Source organism: Protopterus annectens, chromosome 6.part0, assembly GCF_019279795.1.
Source record: "Protopterus annectens isolate FY-2018-M chromosome 6.part0, PAN1.0, whole genome shotgun sequence".
Lineage (NCBI taxonomy): Eukaryota > Metazoa > Chordata > Ceratodontiformes > Protopteridae > Protopterus > Protopterus annectens.
In genome coordinates this window covers 1,708,942,366-1,708,965,715 of record NC_056737.1, presented here as the reverse complement: position 1 = coordinate 1,708,965,715, position 23,350 = coordinate 1,708,942,366, and the positions used below count along the sequence as shown (strand labels likewise).

At 43.1% G+C, this 23,350-nt stretch overlaps 1 protein-coding gene across 1 annotated transcript in view; it reads right to left on the bottom strand.

Moving 5' to 3' along the window:
* SUMO1 (small ubiquitin like modifier 1) overlaps positions 1-23,350 on the bottom strand; it is a 582,241-nt gene that overhangs the window by 126,436 nt on the left and 432,455 nt on the right. The window contains 2 exon segments of the mRNA XM_044075100.1: positions 3,882-3,940; positions 3,943-3,952. Coding sequence (XP_043931035.1) covers positions 3,882-3,940; positions 3,943-3,952 — 69 coding nt within the window.

Below are 23,350 nucleotides of genomic sequence, written 5' to 3'. Positions count from 1 at the left end.
AATGTCTGGGTTTGACTTGAGTAGCTCTCGAAGGAACTGGAAAGGACCAGTTCTTAATAGGCCAGTGCCTACTAAATCTTGGGGGTTGCACTTGTAAGAAATCTTTCAGTTTGCAAAGATTTAGCTTTATCTTCCATCTTTTTAAAAACTTCTTCAGCCTTATTACTAAAGAGACGGTCTTGTTGTAAAGGAGCATCCAACAATTTTGCTTTAACATGATCAGGCAGAGTCTGCTCTTTGAGTCAAGCATGCCTTCTTAGCACAGAGCCAGTTACAACAGCCCTGCAAGAGGTCTTCAAAGAATCAAAACCACATTGCAAAGTATGTTTTCCAACTTGTTCAGCTGAATGCAATAAATCCTGTAAATCTTTATTTTCCACACAGTCAGAAATTAACAATTTTCTGTTTAAGCAGTCCCATGATATGCTGCTGGTATTTAAGCATATGAAATTACTGCAGTGGTGGTGCTGCGGTAGCGTTGTCACCTCACAGTAAGACGTTGTCCTGTTCGATTCTCAGCTAAAGCGTCTTCTGTGTGGAGACATGCGTGAATGGGCGTACCTTCGTTGAAGGTTGTGCGTCAGGGCTGGCAACTCGGTACGTAAAAATCTTCTGCCAATTATTAGCAGACCAGAGTTCCGCTGTGGCGACCCCTAACCGGGAAAAGCCGAAAGATACAACATTTAAGCATATGAAAATGACAGTTTAAAGCCCTGATTGCCAAGGTTGCAGAAGTGTAAACCTTCTTACCCCATCTATACATATCCCTGGAATCTCTATCAGAAGGTGTAGGATTTTTAGCAGTAAAGGCCTTAATGCCCTTGGGACCTTTAGAAATGGTTTCAGGATTTACAGTAGGATTTTTGAAAAGGAATTTGTGGGAGTCAGAAACCCTGTAGTATCTGTCTGGCTTACAAGGAGCCGGAGGCAGAGAATCAGGAGCCATACTACATTCTGAAAAAACATCAACAACAATGTCTAGGACAGGAGGTATAGCCAAAGGCCTATGTTGAGGAAGAAGAAGAAAATCCCTAAGTCTCTTTTTAAGAGTCAGAGAAATCCTGACTTTCCCAGTGGAAATGTTCCCGTAAGGTATGCAAAGTTTCCCCAAAAGAAAAATCCTCAGGGGGGAGAAGCAGAAGGAATGGAATCTTCTGCATCAGAGTCCTCATAAGTAAGTATAGACAAATCCTGTTCATTAAAAAAGTCAGAAGAAATAGAATCCTGTTCAGAAGATTCATAATCAATGTCTTGCCTAGGACTCTTAGCGGGGGGTGGGTTGGCTACCCCTGATCAGAGTAATTAAATCTTCAGCCATTTTGATCATTTGTTTTTTAGGCATAGGGGCCTGCACATGTGGCCCAAGCGTCGGTTTTTTAGACAGATTTAGATTTTGGCCTTAGTTTTGAAGATGGCATCAGTCTAATATACAAATCTGTAGGCCTGAAAACACCCTCAGAAGCCAGTGCCTGCACAGCAGCTACAGACCCATCTAAGGTAGAGACATCTGCGGGTTCCATAACTGAAGCATCTCGCGTCATACTGGACTCGAATGGGTCTCAGTAGAGGCCTGCGAATCAGAAGTAGTGGGTATCAGGGGCTGCGAAAGCGCCTCACTGAGAACTGGCAACTGGCTTAGGAGAAACGTTGTCAGTTTTGGACCTCGACGGTCTGTCTCGGTCTTTTTCTTTGCGTTTCTTTAGGTATTCCGGTAGCCGGATTGCTAACTGACAACATTTCTGGATAATTAAAGAGTGATCCAAAATATTTAGAAGCAAAAATATTCCGATGTTTAATAGTGCGTTGATTAGCAGTGGTAGCGTTGTTGCCTCACAGCAAGAGGTTCTCCCGTTCGATTCTCGGCTGGAGTGCGAGGAATGCCTTGTGTGTGGAGTCTGCATGTCCTTCCCACGGTTGGGTGAGCATTCGAAAGACATGCGTAAATGGGCGTGCCTTCGTTGAAGGTTGAACATCGAGGTGGCACCTTGGCGTTCATCAAAATCTACTGCCAATTAGCGGACCGGAGTTCCGCTGTGGCGACCCCTAACCGGGAAAAGCTGAAAGACAACAACAATATTGCATTGATTAAATTTAGCACAAAACCGACAGCAAGAAACGTTGTGTTCAGGGCCTAGGCAAGGAATACAGTACAAATGAAAATCCTTATGAGGTATTTGCTTCCCACAAGTAATGCAATTATTAACTTTTACTGACATTGGTAAGGAGCAAGAAAAAGTTTCCCCAACAGGGTACTTAGCTTTTTAGTTGAAGACTTCGGTTCTGAAACTCGAAAACGAAAATTTCAGGAGTCGGCTGACCGGCACTTGCAAACTGCTTCTGCTTCGGGCACCGCGTGGCAAGAAAGACTGATGTAATGGCATCGGCTGCATGTTTTATACCCCTGATGTCATGGAAGAAGGGACAGCAACCGACATAGGACCCAAAACTTTGTTAATCAGGCCGACTGAGGGCAACCTGCCAGCAGATTACTCAAATGTAATAACTGCAACAGTGAAACAGGAAGATCAACAACCCACTAAACAAGTGTGCGTCCAAAAACAAAACAGTGCAAGAAAGTTCTGTGTGTGAAAGATTTTCAGTCCATATATCTCTAGTTAATCACTGTATATTAATCAGATCAGACAAAAGTAGTAGAAGTAGTGAACTTAAACTTGTCTTAAATAAAAATAAATAAATAAATCTATAATTGTACATTATTACTAAGTATTTGAAAGTAATCCAAGCAAGGCAGGCACAGTCTGTTTCCAGTTGAAAATCCTTTAAGTGCAGACAAGCGATCCAAGTAAAACAAAATTGTTTCCTCACAAACTTTCTAAATATATATATATATATATATATATATATATATATACATATACACACATATACATACATACACTTTTTATCAGGCATGGGAGTGGTTTACTGCGCTGTAAAACAAAATGCTATTGGTACAATCCCTTCCCATCAGTGTGACATTTGAGCTGGTCCACACAGAGAAGTTTCTTGCACTGAATTGTTCTAAAAGCCAAGCAATATAAAGAAAAAAGTGAATAATAAATTTCCCCAATGGGGTAATTCTCTGGCTTCAGTATGAACTGCATGAGGAAGGGTGAAGTGTACAGACTAGCAAGAGTTCAACTACAAACTCCTCACTGTGGCAATCTTACGCCCACTCTACTCAAAGCCAGGTGTTAGCTTAATTCAGGTATTCAGGCAATTCAGGGCTGGTGCTAACAACCTAGGATTGTGTGCACAATCTACATAGGCAGAGTTCAGTTCACAAGTGGAGGCTTGTGCTCACCTTCTCCTTCCACTCTGGTTCACACTTAGGGTCACTAAGAACATCTACCTATAGAGCTCTGTATGGGGAATGCTCAAACACTGCAAACCTCAAAGCTGTGAAAGAGACCAAATGCTTGTGTATAAAAAACCTGCAAGTGGCCTGGATGAACCTTGGGTACCTGCAGCATTGCAAAATTGCATTGCAGAGTCCCACAATGCACCAGTGCAGGCCATGACGAGTGATCTCACAACTAGAGGAACACTCAAGTGCACTTGTGTGACTCTGGTATCAACAAGAACTTTTCTCTGAAGGGCGCTAGCAGCCTATGAAATCATAGTATCCTCTGGATTGTGTGTGCCACCAAGTATGGAAACTAGAGTACAAGTACTCTGCCAAGATGGGAATTCTCAGGAAAAGGAATCTACTGCATAAAAGACCACAATATGAAAAATAAGAATGACAAAAATTACACAGGTATAACAGCCTCTAGAAATGAGTATACAAGCATGCAGTCCCACCAAGTAATGGAACAAAGAAATTCATATCCGCTTCAAATGCGACTGGCAAAAAACAACAAAGTAATAATACAGCTCACCTCTTTTGGTGTCTGATGGTCCGAAATTCTTTGACCTTCAAAAAGAAACCTGAGAGACCCATTGGAACACCCTAAACAAAGTATTTTACAGTTATGTCATTAAGAAAGTAATAACATTTTTTACTTTTAATACCATCAGCCAAAACTTTAATTTAGCAGTACATCATGGAACACTTTGCAGTGAAGCATATTATAAGATAACATTCTGGTTAAGAGACTGATTCCTTGGACACATTTCAAACATGGGAGAAGTCTACATAGATAAACAAGCAAACTCTGCCAAAGAATGCTGATTCTTGTGATGTCAGTTCTGTGAGAAAGCTCCTACTGGGTCCTGTTAAACTTGTTCACACCTAATAAATAAAAAATGGTTGTATCAAGTGATCTGACAGGATGCCTTCTGCAGTAGGCAAATGTTGGGCCTTCCCTCTAGTGAGAGTGACAGCTTCATACAATTCAGAATTTTCTCTATCACCTTTACTTGGGGCTGCATGCTCTACACTAGGAAGATGCATGCAGCACCTGCCCTATCTAGTTTTTCCCCAATGCACTTGGAAAAAACATTATTTTAAACAGAGAAACAAAAATGCAAGAATATAAAATTATACATCTGTGCAACATCCAGAAAAATTATTATACACCTGTGCAACATCCAGAAAAAATAATCAATCTGATATTATGAAAAATGAGGCTATCAAGACATAAGCAAATGCTGGGATGGTAATAAACACCTACTGCAGAAAGTATCCACACAGTTCAACCAACATGGAAAATACACAGCTACTGTATCCAATTCTGGAGCCCTTCTGCAGTGGGTGTTTAAAATCTTCTGGGAAGCAAGATCTGGAGAAAAAGGGGTCTATATCACATAATCAAATTTCCAAAACATCGAACACCATAAGCTCGAACTTGGAAGATCGAAATGTGATAACATCGAAAGCTCAGAACAGCGAATTTTTTCCCAGGGAAAAAAATTGCTGTTCCGAGAAACACACACACAACACTAGCACACCAAAAACTATTTCTAATGTGGGGGGCTTCACCCCCACGCACCCCCCCTACTTAAATATACCAACCCTGAGATTGCATCACAGTGGAGGAAATAGCGAAGCCGCGGAAACTGTCCACCAAATTCCTGCGCTGGGAAGGAATTCGATGTTCCACGGCTTCGATATTGTCAGTGTTCGAGGTTTTGGATTCAATGTAATGACATTCAAAGTTCTGAGACTTCGATGTTATGGTATAAACCCGAGAAAAAGCATAAGGCAAGAACTCATAAACCAAAGTCCTGAAGCAAGCAGATGCCAAAGGAAACCTGCTCTCTAAAGTTATGGCATAAGAAATAATGCTTTACAAATGTGTGAACCTTCAACAATCCGGCAGTGACACAAACATTTGCAACAGTAATATTTCAGAAGAAAGCAATGATAGCCACATTTCTGGTGCATAAGTTTTTAATATTTTCTAATGGTTAGTCTTCAGCTTGATATTAAAACACAACTTGGTTATCAAGCCAAACGTACAGGGTTTGGCTAGCAACTACCACCCTATCTTTACGTGAAGATAAAAATGGATGAATATATGTTTTCCCTTCTTGAAGACAAGCACCATCTACAGTTAAGCCATAAGCAGTTGATGTGTGTTAAAACAGGAACGTCTTACTTTTACCTCTAGAAAGAGAACATTTTTGAACGGGGCTGGTTTAAAGACAGTTCTGAAATCACCTTTAGGGAAAAATGTACAGCACTTAATCCATACCAAAATCATACATAATATGAAACTCTACAGCACTGACACCATGTGAACACAATCAACAGTAACATCCATGACACAAACTTCAAAGCTACTGAACCAGCAGACCTGAACACAGAAAAGAAAGCCAGCCAATCATACTTCAAACAAAATCCACAAGAAAGAGAAAGACTTCAAATGTGTGCAAGGCAGCAAAAAATACATTTATGCAGTAACCTGCATACCTGTATATGTACTCATTTTTGTGTTTTTTTTGCCACAGAATGCCCAACATCTTAGAGCTTTTCTCCCTTCCTCTCCTGGACGAGCAGATGCCCAACTACCTGTATGTCTGCATACCTGTAATATAAGAGGAATGTCCTCCCGCTTCATCATTAGTTCTTTCTTGCTCCTCTCAGCTGACGGAATCTAGTCTGATGCCCTAGCATTAGCTGTTCAAGTGACATATGCCCTCAAGGATGGTAGCCCAGCCAGGTCACCACCCTCAAAGTTCCTTCTTCAGACATCAGTCAAACTGGGAGGGGGCGAGCAATGTAGGACAGAGAGAAGGTGACTGGGCACCCACCTCAGCCCCAGAGGGTGGCTACAGCCAGGAAATAAATGGTGGGAGGTATTACTGCAACAATGGACACAAACAGGCATCTACAACAGCAGGAAGTTTTTTTTTGCACAACTGTATTACATTCATCGCATTGTTCACTGATGCACTAATGTTAACACTTTGGAAGCATCACAAAGCTTATAGACCTGTAGTGGGTGACCTTGAAAAGGTAGAGGTTACAGCAGTCTGCAAAATGGCCATGGCAAAACCTGCCCCAGCTCCAGAGGTAATGTTTAACTTGTAACATTTGGAAAACGTGTGGACAGATGACTAGGTATTTGCTTTCAGGATGGTTTGGATGTTGTATTTGCTTCCAGGATGGTTTGGATGTTTCACCTCATCAAGTAAGGCCAGAGTTGCAGCTTTTGCTCGACTGGGCTCTCACTTGCTCTGGTACAGACTTGCTATGGAAAGACTGACAAGATGAACTAAGACAGACATTTTAAGATGCACTCTGAGAAAGGCCTGCCCTGCTACCATTTTCAAGGCTATAAGAAGTGTTTGAGTTTCTTATGTCTTTAGCCTTTTTTTTTTTTTTTTTTTTTAAAGTAAACTCTCAGTTGCTTATGCACATCCAGGATGTGCAAGACTCTCTCCTTCCCTCACTCCGTGGTGTAGACTAAAATACATGAAGGCTAACAATCTGACCTATCACCTTTAGCATGACGGTGGGGTTGGTAAAGAGGGTTATCCTATCTTGCTGAGACAAGCTGGCATGTTTGGCTGTATTGGCCATGTTTTGGGGAGTAGTGACCACTTTAAAAGTCTACAGTTGCAAGAAGATGTCAATGTGTTTTGAGCTTTTCAAACCATGGATGAGGACTGGATCAGAAAATCATCCTTAAAAACAAACTGTCAGGTGGAAAGAATAATTGTGCAAGAACTTACCATAACCTTAGATGTCCCTCTCTTCTATGTTGCAGCATTCAAAACAGTAGGGAGTTGCTGCTTGCAGCGCCACCGTCCGGCCAGTATACCAAAGTCTTTGTTTCATGTGGGTACGTGTGCATAGTTTCAGGGAAACATGAGTGTGCTGGTTCAAGGGGGGGGGGTGAGGTTAGCCTTTCTAATACAAAATTTAGGTCCTACGGAGGAGGGATGAGTCTCCGTGGGGGGTTGATGTGGAGGATTCCCTTCAGAAAAAGTTTGGCTTCCAGTCTGGATGCCAAAGGGGGTGAAATGGGCAGACAAATGGACTTTGATTGAAGAATATGTTAGTCCTGATTGGAGTAGCTCACACAAGGAGGTCCTGGTTGTTCCTATGACACCAATTGGAGAATCTGTGCCACTTAGCCTCATAGTTTCTCCTAGTGCTAGGTTTTCTGGCCTCCTGCAGAACATTGAGTACGTCCTCTGAATAAAGGTGTCTGCATGGGATTAGAATCCTATCACCCATAAGGTCACTTTTAGGTTGTTCACCTGTGGGTGAAGCAGGGATCCCTTGTTCTGTGTGAGTAGGTCTACATGGTGGGATAACCTGTGGTGATTGCCCTTGGCTAGAGAATGTAGGATGGGAAACCAATGCTGTCTTGGCCAAAAGGGGGGTCACCAGTAGGATTTTTGGTTTGTCCTTCTGAATTTTTAGGAGGACTTTTTGAATTAGAGTGCAGGGGGGAAGACATACAGGTACATCCCCCCAAGAAAAGGAGAAGGCGTCCACTTTCTAAGCTTGTGGATGTGGGTTCCTTGTGCAGAAAGTGGGCATTTGCCTGTTGAGTGGCGAGGCAAATAGGTTTGCTTGTGGAATACCCCACCTGTGTATCAGATCTAGGAAAACCTCTCTCGCAACCATCCATTCGCGAGAGGGGGCGGAAGTTCTGCTGAGTGTGTCTGCCATAACATTCTCTGCTGAGGGGATATACATGGCTAATAAGTGGACCCTGAAAGAAGTGGCTAGATTCTATATCTGGATGGGCAGGCTGTATAGTGGGTAGGACCTGATCCCCTCTTGCTTGTTTATGTACCACAGGCCAGTCATATTGTCTGATTACTTTTAGGGTTCCTGGCAAGATAGAGAACTTGAATGCTAGGAGGACTAACAGCAGTGCCCTCATTTCCTTGACGCTGATGTGGTCATTTTTTCTTAGAGTAGACTATTTTTCTTGTACTGAGGTGTGCTGTTGGGTTTGTTTGCAACACTGCACCCAGCCTAGATCTGAAGCATCTGTGGAGAGCTGTTGTTGTAGGGCTGGAACTTGGAGGCTGGTTCCTGGGTTGGTCTGCATTGCAGAGATCTACTACTGGATCTCCTTTCTTAGGGACAGGAGAAGTGGAAGTGGAGAGTCCAAGGGGTTGGGAGTGTTGGGTCCATATGTTTTTTTTTTTTTTTTTTTTTTTTTTTTTTAACACCCATTGTATTTTGTGCATGTGGAGTCTTGCCAAAGGCAACATGGGTATGAGGGATGCCATGTGGCCTAACACTCTCAGGAATTCCCGAGCTGCCAGGGCATTTTGGGTAAGGATCGGACTGAAGTACAGGCAAAGTTCCTAAATCCTTTAGTCTGGGATGAAGGCTTTCATGCAGTCTGTGCGGAGTCTGCACCCCAAGAAAATCAAGTCCTGTGAGGGGATCAGGTGAGACTTTTTTACATTTAGCGTGAACCCCAGAAGAGTGACTGTGTTCGACACCTGTCGTAAATGAAGAAGCACGAGTTGGTGGTCTTGAAGGATGAGCAGGTCGTCCAAGTATGGGTATATGTGTATGCCCTGGGTCCTGCAATGAACAATGAAGGGGGCTAGACACTCTGTAAACACTCGGGGGCAGTAGAGAGGCCAAAAGGCAATGCAGAGAATTGAAAATGACAGGAGCCTACTGAAAATCTGAGGAATTTCCTGTAATCTGAATGAATGGGGATGTGGCGGTAGGCATTCTTGAGATCTAGTGCTACCATGAATGCCTGAGAGGGGCTTAGAGGCAAGATAAGTGGTAAGGTGATCATTTTGAAACTGGGAATGTGGAGGAAGAGGTTTAGAAAGGATAGATCCAGGACAGGTCTCCAAGGACCCTCTTTTTCCTTGGTACTAGAAACATTCTGGAATAAAAACATGTGTTTCGTTGAAGGGTGGGCACTGGTTCTACGGTGCCTTGATTTAGAAGTTGATGAATGATGAGTGGGAACAGGTGGGTTTGTTTTTTTTTGGTGGTTGGGGAATACCTTGGAAAGGTGGGAGCATCCACCAAGTCATGTAATATCCTCTCTGGATGATGGAGAGGACCCAGTGCTCTGCTGTTAGCCTCCACCAGGAGGGAAGGGAGAGGCTGAGGCGAAGGGATAAGGGTGTTGCTGGATGCAAGGGGGGTGAGTCACAGTGGAGGAGGCCTGGATTGGTAAGGCTGGCTCCGAAAGGGTGTGGTGGAGGAACTGGTGAGAAATCCAGGGGTAGAAGTCTTCCTCGGCTGTCTACGTCCCTTTGATTGTGGCACTAAATGAAAAGACTGCCATCTAACAAAGGAGGGCTTCTGAGGGTAATTCCTATGATATCTACGAATAGGGGATACCAGAAGGTGTTTGAAGGTCTGTAATTCTTTACCCTTCTCTTGGAGGGATTTGAGAAGCTCAGGAGAAGCTTGCCCGAAAAGGGACTTACTGTCTACGGGTGCATCCAGTAGTTTAGTTTGAACATCCATGAGGAGGGGCTGAAGCCTTACCCAGGAGTAATGTCTAAGTACTGATCCAGAAGCATCAGCTTTGGATGGAGCTTCCACAGCATCATAACTGTACGTAATAGACTGCCTGGTCACTTGGGATGCTATGGGGAGGAGTGAATTTAATTCTGCTCTGATAGGGGTATCCTGAACCTCAGACAGAAGGGTAGAGGCTTTAGAAATGATATCTAGAACATACCTTGCCATGCGTGTTTGGTAGTTCAAAGCCCTAATGGCCATAGTGGAGGAGGTATATACCTTTTTTTCCTGTCCTGTCCATAAATTTACTGTCTTTATCAGTTGGGTAAAGAACAGTAGAAGGTAGTTGTCTAGATGTTTTATCTGCAGAAACGGCTATATTAGCTGGGTCTGCTGGAGGGTTCCTGAAAAGAAACTGTGTGGCTTGGGGGACCCTATAAAATCGATCAGGTCATTTAGCTGCTGGGGGATGAGAGTCAGGAGACTGTGAAGCAGCTAGGAATGCATCCTGAAAAGCAGGCAGTAAGAGAGGCACAGCTGAGGGAGATGGTTGCACCATTTGCAAAAAGTCAAAGTACTTTTTCTTGGAGTCTGAAACCTCAGAGGCCTGCCACTTAAAATGTCCTCTCATGAGGGAGATAGTATCCCCCCAAAGGTGAATTCTTCTCCTGGGGTTCAGGAGAAATACAGTCCACCTTCTCTGGTGTAAGGAATTCCTTGGGAGATTCAATTTGTGTTTCATAGGAGAAGGACTCCTCAGAATAGGAGTGGTCTTCCCCAGACACATGAAGGGGTGGTTGAGGTGTGAGAGTAGGGGGAAGTTGTTATGGTTGTAAGGCCTGAAAGGCCTTAAACAGACTTTGAGAGAATGATTCCCAAACAGGCATCGGTGGAGGCTCAGCGTGTTTGTTTTTTTGCTTCCTTTTCAAGGGAGTCGTAGGAGCAGACAGAAGAGAAGCAGACGTCGGCCTAGCATGAATTGGAGGAGCAGGGGCTACCAAAAACATGAGCCGTGGTTCCCCTCCACCAGACTCTGATGGCTGAATTACCTCAGCAGACATACCTTCAGTTTCCCACACCCCGGCTTCCGTTAAGGTGCCTGGGCCTGCTTTGGTAACCATCGTCTGAACAGACTCTGGGTCTTCAATCACCTCTAGATCCTGCTCGGACACCTGAGGCACAGCTGGCATTCCAGCCTAACTTTTTCGCTTTCTTCCTAGGCAGCTGGTCAGATGGGCCTACTCCTCCCTCTATGCCTAATGCCAAATGCTGGAGTCTTTGGTTCTCTAGATATAGTTTCAAAGCTGCTAATCGGCTATGGAAAGTCTTGGGGACTAACAACTTACAAATTGGACAGGATGTATGGTTGTGGGTCTCGCCTAGACAAAAAAACACAATTATCGTCCTCGTGAGGAATTTGTCTCCTACAAGCACACTTCCCCTTTCCTAGCTGATATGCAAGTCTAAAGAGTAAGCAAATTACGCAAAAAACCCCACAGGGCACTTATCTGTAATGGTCAAAATCGGTTGGCTGGTCTTTAACGATCTGGAATTCGGTCTGAAGAAATGCGATGCAGAAATGGAACTGGCAAACGGGCGCCCAATCACTGTGGCAGAAAAATTCTGATGAGGGTACGTGCAGACATCACTTTTATACCAAACATCGGTTTATGGCCCTGGTAAGAGACGTCACATGCACCCCTCCTGAAACAAAGACTTTGGTATACTGGACGGACTGTGGCGCTGCAAGCAGCAACTCCCTGTTAGGAATATTGCAACATGAGAATAGGAGGACATCAACCATGATACAAAGGACAGGCTGGAAGAAAAAAAAAAAAAAAACTGGAAATTATTTTCACCCTCCTTAAAACTTGGATATTGCCAGTGGTCTTTCTTAATGGAGATGTGCAGGAAGGTATCTTTTAAGGCAAAGATGATAAGGAAGGTCCTGTTAACAAAAGCATGAGTAACTTGCAGGGTAAATGCTTTAAACATCTGTTCAGCTTTGAAAGGTCTGGCAGAGTTGTTGAGGCACCATCCTTCTCTGAGTCTAGGAAGAACCTGAAGTAAAAATCTTTGTCCCTTTTCTTTACAAGGAACTCTATTCAATACAACATAGGAAACATGAAAGCTATGTTGTTACTATAACACCAGACATTCATTACGCCTCTCCATACACTTCCATAATGAGAAGCTGGTTGTCATACAACACTGACTGGCAACATCTCACCTGAGTTTGTTTTCCCACCCTACTCCCACAATATCATGCTACTGCTTCAAACAAACTTCGATGAAATCACCAAGAAACCCTGAAGGATTTCTTAAAGTGATGCCCTCATTTGGTTGAATGCTTAAAATAAACCAAATGTAATATGCTTGATATGTCAGCGGTAGGTCTGGTTGAGCACTGGAGATGTATACAGTGAAAAATGAATTTTGAAGGAGAGTATGGGGGTTGGGGTTGAGTTGTTTTAAGGAGGAGTACTAGTAATTTAGGGGTAAGGATCAGGTAAGAGGATGGAGGTTAATCCTGAAACCTCTGGATATTTCAAAAGTTTTGGCATTAGAAGGTGGGAATGCATACATGCGTGAGGGGTCATACCCCTCAAATGTTCAGATTTTTGCCACATATTTTTGGTCTTTTCCTCATAAAAGTTACGGTTTCCTGGCAAAGCACTGAGGACTAACATCAGAAAATAAATGGCAGACATTTGAGTTTCAGGCTTCCTACCATTCAGAAAATGCAAATGGATATAAAAGCGGTTAACTTTTTATATTTACAACAGCAATATTTAAAATTTGCCCGCATTTCTGGGCCTTTCTCTGCCATTATTTACAGCTCTGTCCAGATTTCTTGCACTAGGAGATTAACAGGTAGGGTGAGAGTTAGGATTAAAGTAAGGGCAAAGTAAAGTGTTTGATGCAGTGTTGTGCACATGTTAATATGTGCTTGTGCCAGAATGTCTTTTGTAATGACAATGTGTTTTTCTAAGGTAAGGTATAGGGTTGGGGTTGGGGCAAGTCTAGGTTAGGTAGACATTACATATGGTGCAGCAAGGGGCAAATTAATGCCTAGAGGTCAATGGCACATTCGGCATAAACATCAAGACTGCAAGAACCAGAGGGTTCAGTATAGATGGAGCTAGCTCTAATGTATCAATAAAGACAAGACCAGAATAATCCACAGCTCTAACATTCCACAGCCAAAACCAGCCCAGAGCAAGGAAAATGAGAAACTGAGGAAACATTTTTTTTTCCACTGTTCATCCTAGAGACAGACGAGAAGAGAGAACACCCATCTCAACCTGAGCTTTAAACAAGGCCTGCACCTTCAGTGTGTTTGCCTCAGGCATATATTAGAGGAGAGAGAACACAATCAATCTTACTGTTGACAACACAAAGACAGGTGTAGCACTGAAGGATGGGTGAAAGATCCATGGAAGGATATGGAAAGGCTAAATAAATGGAGAAAACAGTAACAAATGACATTTGATGCAAACAAATGCAAAGTACTGTACACAGATCAGAACAACCAGAACAACCATGGTATGGACTATCAGCGACAGATGGGGGCAAAACTGACAGCAACAGAGTAGGAAAAGGATCTGGAGAGTGTTGATCACAGCAATAAAAAGAAAGTACAGTTGTGTAAGGTAGACTTATCTTAATAGTAGATGTTTGAATGACCACTGCTGCAGTAGCCTTAGCTATATTGGTTATATCCTGCCAAGACTATAACAGCTGGCCAGCTACCAAAGCATTAGGGCACGTTCCATGTACCCAAACTGTCAGACAGCTCAAGCTAAGCCGACTAAAATATAAGTTTGGACATTAAGGCCTTCAGTGCTTTCCTGCCACCAGAGAGAGGCAGGCTGAGCCCTGAAAGATCAATGCTAAATAAAGCAAAACAAATATGTCCACCTTTGGCATAAAGAAAACACCAAAAAACAAGGGGGAAGGGAAGGAGCAGCTACTACAGCAGTAATCATTCAAACATCTACTATTATTATGACAAGTTTACATGCTCAACTATACTATGTTCATTACACTGATGACTGCTACAGTAGCCTTAGCTATATGGCTACATTACCCTAGCTTACTACATCTGGGAGGACAGTCCAGGAGTCCCCGAAGAATGGTCCTAGCAAACCTGACCTGGACCTAGAAAAGGAATCAAGCTTGCAGTACTTTATTAAAGTATGTACAGAGGACAAAGTAGCAGCTTCAAGAATACTTCTAGAATCCAATCCTTTCCAAAAAGCCATAGATGAAGCCAAGGCCCCGGAAGAGTGGGCCTTGACCCTGCCTGGAATAGTTCTATTATGGTGAGGATAATAAAATGCATTAGCCTCAGACAACCATAAGTAAATAGTCTGACACAGGTTGCCCCTTCATCTTTCCTTTACAAGAAATGAACAACTAATCTGAAGATCTGAAAGATTTAGTTCTGTCAAGATAGTACCCGAGCTGTCCAGCCAATGTATGGAGCCCTCTTTACTATGAGGCCTGCTAAGTTGCCAACAGGGCCTTGCTCCTAACCATAATCAAACTGAAAATATCTGATGCTTCATTCACTTCTTTTTTTTTTGGGGGGGGGGGTCACAGATCCTGAAAGTGTACCCATCCTTCACGAGTGCCTGGAAACCAGGATCCAGCCTGGACATCTCTGCAACAATGTTTGGAGCCTTCAAAGAAATACACATTGCAATTTCACATTCTGCCTCAAAAGTCTTTCTGACAGGCAGGGATTTAATAATAGAAAAAAATGTAGCATAGCAGATGCAAGAAGTGAAACCTCATAACGACAAATGTACACATGTTGGTCCTTCAGAGACAATGTTTATCAAGACCTCTTGCTCCCTTTTTATGTTTTTTGATGGGGATCTCTGATGGTCCATCCATTTTCCAAAACTTTCTGAAGGCTGCTGGTGGGAAAGTTATCTGTGTATGCACCTAGCTTGGACCAAGGCCTCCAACTAATTCTGGACCAAACAGGCCCCAAGGTTTCTGATGTATGCTAATGTCCTCTTCCAATATCACACTGCACAAAGGAGGACACCTTGTGCTCCTCTCACAGACAAGCCAGACACAAAGTAAAAGCTTTCTAGTTGAACCTGATTTCCAAAAGCTCACTTATTAGAATGCTTTCTGTGACAAGGCATCACACATTTCTGCTGTCAAAATAGCAAGCACTAATCAAGAAAAATCAAATAAAAGCCAAATAGGAGTTCCTAAATGAATTACGTACTCTCTGAAAGTCACCTAGAAGGGACTGATGGATAGAACAATTTAATGACCAATCACTTCTTGTGATGTTAAAAACTGAATTAGGGCACAAATGACTCCATTTTTAAGATGAGCATTAGACCAATGCTTGGGATGGAGAAAGATCCCAGCTTTTGGGGTATTAAAGATTTGGAATGCAGACTGTAACGGTAGATGTCAAACTATGCCTTCTTCTCATAAAGGAATTATATTGGGGCATAACTTACAAACATAAGGCTTCATTGCTCAGTTGTAAGAGTAGAATTTGGTCATATTCAAAGACATTCATGGAAAGCTACTTGTTTTGGAAGTGGAGCTTCCCTTGTTGTGCAGACTAAAAGCTTCCAAAACACATCAAATTGAGACTACATCCAGACAGCATAAGTCTGTGACAATGAGTTTCTGAGCTGAAGTAAACATGGGAAATCAGCATCTCCTGGGCAACCCCTATGAGACAGTCAAGTGCTGGTTAGTGATAATCCTTCTTGGAGACTTAACCACAACTGCCAGGGACGTAAAATTGTCTGGTACTTTGAAATCATCCTTAATAATGCAGGGTGGATGCGACTACTTACACAATTACAGTGGTTTAAAAGAGATGGCTGGAATGAAGCTGTATCAAAAAATGCCAAAGGAGATCCAACAACTGGAATCATAATGAAAGCTTTGTAAACATGTACATAAGACCATCACCATGGCACACATCTACAAAGCATACAGTCTTGAAGCAAGCACTGGAGAAAGCCACATTCCTGCAAGACTGACTCAACAGCATATTTTATAAAGGGTGACTCCTCTCCTAATGGCAAAATGCAAAGCAGTAAGTGGCCAAATTTTAGCAACCTATTTAAAACAAATTAAACACAATGTGCATAAAACTCAACAGCAAATTTGTCAGCAAGTACAAACCCAAAAATAAACAGCATCAAATAAAAGTTTAAGATGCCAGGTCATACAACTCCAAATCTTCATTACTTATAATAGCTAAGTGGAAAATGTAGGACTTTAGGGAGTTCTTAAAGCAACCCAGATAAAAGTCACTAAAGCAGCAAATTCCAAAGGTATGGTAAGGGGTAAGTGAAAAATCTCAAATGAAGTTTTGAGTAACACCCTTACAACTCCCAACAGCCACAAAGTGGCAGAGATGAGAGCTTAAGACTGCTGGTAAAGAAAGCATAGATGTGTATCTACTTACTATAAACTGAGATGTTAGGAGAGTCTTTAATGTTACAGTAATAACATTTAAAAGTTCCTGACTACTAAATACTACAGACTCATTCTATCCCCTCAGGCCCAGTATATGTTCTCCCATCAGATTTCAGAATATATGTGTATACAGGATAATGAGTCAGTATCATTTGCCCATGTCTTCCTTGCCCTCTGAATGGAGTTCTGCTCTCCTTGCTGCTGTTCAGGAGTACAACTTACCATGGTAAGAAGGCAAACAAAAAAGGGGGATCTAAATAGGGTTGGGAGAAGGGAACCAAACGGAAAGGATGGTAGGATACCAACCCCAACCAAACAGAGAGCCAAGATACAAGGTGAGAGAGGGAGGGGAAGAATGAATAAGTAACTGCAACAGTGAAGAGACTCAAACATCTACATTTATTGTAAGTAGTTTCACAACTTGCTATATTCATCATGGTTCATTACTTAAGTAATAACCTTTGGGAGGATTCTCAAAGGTAGCAAGAGAAGTGTAGCTGGACAGGTGACAGGGTGGGTTCATATTACGTTATCGAAAGGTAACATAACCGAACGGCCAAAACATCGAAACAACTGAATTTTGAAACTTTTATTGTGTGTGTGTGGGGGGCTGTGCCCCCCCACACACACCTCCCTCCCCACTAAATATGTATTCCAACTCAGAGATCGCACTACAGTGAGGAAAGGGCAAATACCCCAATCTTCACTGTACTGCAATCCCACAATGCGAACTTCGAAATGTGGCCGTTTTGATGTTTTGACCGTTCGATTACACTATCTTTCAACAATGTAATAGGAACTGGACAGGGTAGGGGAGAATCGTACAGGCAAATGCTGCCCTGGGCCAAGAGAATGTAGCCAGGTTGTAATACCTTGAAAAGCTGTGCACTGAGGATCATGCGTTTGTGTGAAGGCTGCAATAGGCAGGGAGATTCCAAGATGGCTGCACATTGAGTAACAGCTCAACTCAAGCTCTCCCAGTGTGAAAACAGAAACTCAGAGAATGCCAGTAGACTTTTGTGTTTATGTATACATTTCAGTAAATGGCTAGTAACTGTACTGCCTAGATGCCAGGAAAAAAGAAACAGAGCACTTGAAAAAAAATCAGCTACAAAAACTGGGGAAGAAACACTGACTGGGGAAAGTTCTGCAGCTGTTCAGCAAAAAGCAATGGAAAGTACAGTTGTGTACCCTACCATAAATGTAGATGTTAGAGTGTATTCACTGTTGCAGTCATTACTCTTGGGTTATCCCACCGGTAGGCTACCTGCAGTCAGCCTGAATTCCAAAGTCTAGGTCCGGCGTCAGGTGCGGTCGCCAATTCCCTAACATCAGTGCGCCATGGGTATAAAAGATGCAGCTGACACCATTTTCTTCAGTTTTTCTTGCCCCAGATGTCAGGTGCCCCTAAATTGGTAGGCTGAAAATAATGCCAATAAGTATGCATTCACAAAAATAAACATTTCCTTCATCTACAAGCAAATACACCACACAGGTTGTATAGGATGGAGAAGTACAGATAAGTCCCAGCAAAGAAAAAGGGGGATGGTGGGTGGGTAACCTGGACTGCAAAAGTGAATACACTCCAACATCTAAATTTATGGTAGGTACACAACTGTACTATGTTCATCGTGTTTCACTGTTGCAGTCATTACTCTTGGGTTGAATCCCAAAGCTGAGGATGGGTGGCTGGGCTAAATAGGGTTAGGAGAGGCTATGAGGCCCTGCAGAACTGCAGTGGCAAAGCCTGCTCTGGATTTGGAGTAAAGAGGTAAGTGGTAGTGATTTGTAAAAATGTGCACTGAACTTCAAGTTGCAGCCTCTAAGATGTCTTTGGTTGGTACTCCTCTGAGGAAGGCTGCTGAAGTGGCTGCTGCTCTGGTAGAATGAGGCCTAATGTCCTTGGGCACTGTTTTGCCATGTTGAGAATAGCAGAAACAGATGCAATGGCCTATCCATTTAGAAACAGTCTGTTTTGAGATAGCCTTTCCTTGTGATCCTGCAGCATATGACACTAAAAGTTGCTCAGTCTTTCTGAAAGCCTTAGTTCTGTCCAAGTAGAAGCGTAGCTGCCTGTGTATGTTCAAATAATGCAGAAATTTCTCACCCTTGTTCTGTGGGTTTGGATTGAAGGTAGGCAAGTGTATGGTTTAGTTGAGGGCCACACTGGACACCACCTTAGGCATAAAGGTTGGGTTTGTCCTCAGAGAAACCTGTCTGGATGAAAAATGATAAAAGTCTCCACAGCCATGAGTGCTTGTAACTCCGAGACTCGTCTTGCAGAGGTTATTGCTAGAAGCAGAGCTGTTTTCCAGGATGAGAACTTTATATCCGCTGTTGATGCTGGCTCAAAAGGAGGCAGTGTGAGTTTTTCCAAGACAATTGAGGTCCCATGCTGGAATTGGGCTCTCTTTGAAGGCCTAATGTTTTTGGCCCCTCTGAGGTACTGCCTTATTAAAGGATGAGAAAAGATAGGTGGTTCCATATTGTAATGGGCTGAAATGGCAGAGGCATGAATCTTAATTGATGAAAAAGAAAGGCCTTTGTCCAGCATCTCAGTTAGGTATTGTAAAATCTGAGGGATATTTGGTACATACGTGTCAATGCCTTGTTCCTGGTTCCAAGCACAGAATCTCTTCCATTTTTCTGCATAAGATTTTCTGGTACTGGGCCTCCTGGCCTCCAAGATAACATCCATAACAGCTTCTGAAAGAGGAGTGTTCGGAATGGCTACATTATCCGCCATGCCGCCAGATTTAAGGTCCTGAGTTGGCTGTGCAGGATCCGATTATTTTGTTGGGTCAGCAAGTGAGAAGTTTGAGGCAATATCCAAGCTGGACCTTGAGACAAGCTCTTTAGGATTGGGTACCAGTGCTGGCTTGGCCAGTCTGGTGCAATCGGTATCATTTTTGGCTTGTCTTGTCTTACCTTTAGGAGTGCCCTGGGAAGGAGAGGCAGTGGAGGAAAGGCATATACTGTTAGATTTTACCAGCTGAAGGATAGGGCGTCCACTCTCCATGCTTGTTTGTGATAAATCCTTGTGCAAAATCTCTGTAATTGGCAGTTGTGAGGGGAGGCAAATAGATCTATGTCTGGGCATCCCCATTTCCTTGTTATCATGCTGAAGAGTTTTGGATCCAGTTTCCACTCGTGGGGGATCCATGAAGTTTCTGCTTAGTTCGTCTGCCACAGTATTTGTTTTTCCTGGCAGGAATTGTGCTTGCAGGTGAACTTGATAAGTCAATGCTGTGTCCCATAAGGTCACTGCTTGTCTGCAGAGGGGGTAGGAATATGTACCACATGACCATAGTATTGTCTGTCTTTATCAGTAGCTGTCCTGGATTAAGTAGATCCTTGAAAGCTGTCAGGGAATTCTGAACAGCTAGCATCTCTTTTTGATTGATGTGAAGTTGCATCTGTCTTGCAGGCCATGTGCCCTGAATACATTTTCCTGCCATATGGGCCCAACAGGCATAATCTGATGCATCCGTTGTCAGTGTCTGTCTGGCTGTGGGTAAACTGAATGGCAGACCCTTGTTGTGGTGACAGGCCTCTGCCCACCATCGAAACTCCTGTTGCAGGCAGGGAATGAGGGTGATTACTGTCTCAAGGCTGTGGAAATGTTGAGTCCAAACACTTTTTAGATACCACTGTAGTTTCCTCATATGCAGTCTGGCATATGGAATTAGTAGAATGCAGGATGCCATGAAACCCAAAGCCTGCAGGATATTCCTTGCACATAACTGGGTGTTTGTTGCCATTTTTTGAAGTAAGAAATCAGTTGTTTTTGTTTGTCTGGCATGAGATAAGCCATCTGGGCAACTGTATTTACGCTTGCACCCAGGAATATTATCTCTTGAGAGGGCACTAGTTTTGACTTCTTTTTGTTTACAGTGTACCCTAGGCAAATTAGTATTCTTTTTACAAACGCCAGATGCTTTAAAAGAATGTCTTTGTTCTCTGCTTGAATAAGGCAGTCGTCCAAGTAGGGATATATTTGAATTCCTCTGTCTGCAAAATGCAATTACTGGTGCCAGGCATTTTGTGAAGTCCCTGGGTGCAGTAGCAGTGCAGAGAATTGGTAGTGCATTGAGCCAGCTATGAATCTGAGGTATCTTCTGCAAGACTGTCTGATTGGGACATGCAGGTAAGCCTCTTTTAGGTCCAAAGCTACGAGCCAAGCCTTCTTGTCCAGCATGGGCAGTAGCTGCTGTAGAGTCAACATCTTGAATTTTGGAACCTTCAGAAACGTGTTTAGAATAGACAGGTCCAGTATTGGTCTCCAGGTTTTGTCCTTTCTGGGCACTAAGAAAAGTCTGGAGTAGAATCCTTGCCCCTGCTCTTGTTGTGGTACTTGTTGAATGGCCCTCATGTCCATGAGGGCTGTAATTTGCTTTTGTGCCTCTGCCCATTGATTGTGTGGCAGGTCTGGCACACCTTTTGACCTTGGTAGGGTGTGAAAATGGAACTTGTAGCCTTGGGACACTATGTTCAAGACCCATTTGTCTTGGGTAACCATTTGCCAATTTGATGAAAAAAGTGCTAGTTTCCCCACTAAGGGGGCTGTCAAAAGAAAAGTGCTTGGTTCTGGCAGAGGAAAGTCATTGGGACTGTTTCCTGTAAGGTTGTGATTTGTCTTCTCTGCTTTTGGAGGTAGGAGCACCCCATTGTTTAGGTCTGTATGAGCCTTGGGGCTGAGATCTGCCTCTGGGACACCTGTATCTGCCTCTTTGTGGTCTGTCTGACACTGGAAAGGACCAATTTTTAGAAGGCCAGTTCCTGCTAAATCTAGGTGGTTGCACCTGTAAGAAATCCTTAACTGTCTGCATGGATTTGGCTTTATCCTCCATTTTCAACAACACCTCTTCTGCTTTAACACCAAAGTATCATGCTGTAATGGGGCATCTAATAATTTTGCTTTAACATGTTCAGGCAGGTTCTGTTCCGTTAACCAAGCATGCCTTCTAATAACAGAACCTGTAACAGCGGACCTGCAAGAGGCCTCCAGTGAATCATAACCACATTGCAAAGTATGCTTTCCCACTTGTTCAGCTGCATGCAATAAATCCTGCATTTCCTTGTTTTCTGAACATTCGGTACTTGTCAACATTTTCTGTTTAAGCAGTGACATTAAGTATTGCTGATATTTAAGCATATGAAACTGACAATTTAAAGCTCTTACAGCCAAGGTAGCAGAAATGTAAACTCCCCCCATCTGTCCAGTGCCCTAGAATCCCTATCAGACGGGACAGGGTTGTTTGCAGTGGAAGTTTTGACCCCTTTAGGACCCCGAGATATAGTTTCTGGATCAGCAGCAGGGTTTTTACATAGGAATTTATGAGAATCTGGGACCCTGTAGTATTTGTCTGGCTTAGCAGGTGCAGGGGGTAAAGAGTCAGGGGACATGCCGGACTCTGAAAATACATCATCTACAATGTCTAGAACAGGTGGAATAGCAAGGGGTCTGTGCTAAGGAAGCAGCATAAAGTCTCTGAGCCTTTTCTTAGATTCTGAATAATCTTGGCTCTCCCAATGGAAATGCTCCCTCATGGTATGCAGGATTTCCCCAAAAGAATAATCCTCAGGAGGAGAGGCTGAAGGAATGGATTCTTCAGCATCAGAGTCCTCATAGGGAGGCATGGAATAATCCTGTTCAGAAGAGGAATCTGAGAAAATAGAAACCTGATCAGAAGAATCATATTCTGTCTCTTGCCTAGGCCTCTTATCAGGAGGGGGATGGGAACCCCTGATCAAAGTAATTAGGTCTTCGGCCATTTTAAGCATCTGTTTTTTAGGCATGGAAGTCTGAGTAGGCGAATGCTGTACTTTTTTCTTTGTCTTTAGAGCTACTTTAGTCTTTGAAGCTGAAGATGGTTTAACCTATAATTGTGTAGGTCTGAAGACACCCTCAGAAGCCGATGCCTGCTCAGCGGCTCTGGACCCATCTGAGGAAATGATTTCTGAGTGTCCAATACCTTGGGTATCCAGAGGCCCAGTCGGCTCCACGTGGGAGTCGGAAGCGGCCTGTGGCTCTGAGGTAGCAGGCATCAGGGGCTGCGAAAGTGCCTCACCGAGAACTGGCGACTGGCCTAACGGAGGCCTCGTTGTTGGTTTTGGAACTCGGATGTCTTGTCTTTCCTTTTTCCTTGTCCTTGCGTTTTTTGTAAACTCCGGTCGTCGGCTGTTCTGACAGCATTATATAATTGAATCTTAGGCCAAAGTAATGAAATGCAAAATCGAACTGACGCTTAATAGTGCGTTGGTTAAATCTAGCACAAAATCGACAGCTAGCAATGTTGTGATAAGGGCCTAGGCAAGGAATACAGTAAGAGTGAAAATCCTTATGAGGTATTTGCTTCCCACAAGAAATACAATTGTTAACTTTTTCTAACATCGGTCTGGAGCAAGAAAAAAAGTTTCCCCAATGGGGTACTTAGCTTTAATGAAGACTTCGGTTCTGAAATTCGGATTTCAAAATCTCAGGAGTCGGCCGACCGGCACTTGCAAACTGCTTTTGCTTCAGGCATCGGGCGGCAAGGAAGACTGAAGAAAATGGCATCGGCTGCATCTTTTATACCCCTGGCGCACTGACATCCGGGAAGAGGCGACAGCAACAGACGCCGGACCTAAACTTTGGAATTCAGGCCGACTGCGGGTAGCCTGCCAGCAGGATAACCCAAGAGTAATGACTGCAACAGTGAAACACGAACATCCTACAGACACGACTTCCAGTAACCTACAGGAAGATATAAAAGACAGCTGCACACAGACCTATTTAAAATAAACAAAACACCGATGAAGTATATCAACACAGACAACAAAAGACTGAAAAAATGGAAGAAGCTTTAAAACAGATATTCACATAAGATGATAAAGCTGCAAAAATCAAAGGTTGAAATGGAGAAAAGGCTGAGTGAATATAAGACTGCTCAGGGAGAGATGCTTCAAAAAATAACAGAATAGAGAACAGAGCACGTAGGCAAAAACCTGAGATTTTCAGCTATACCAGAGAAGCTGGTA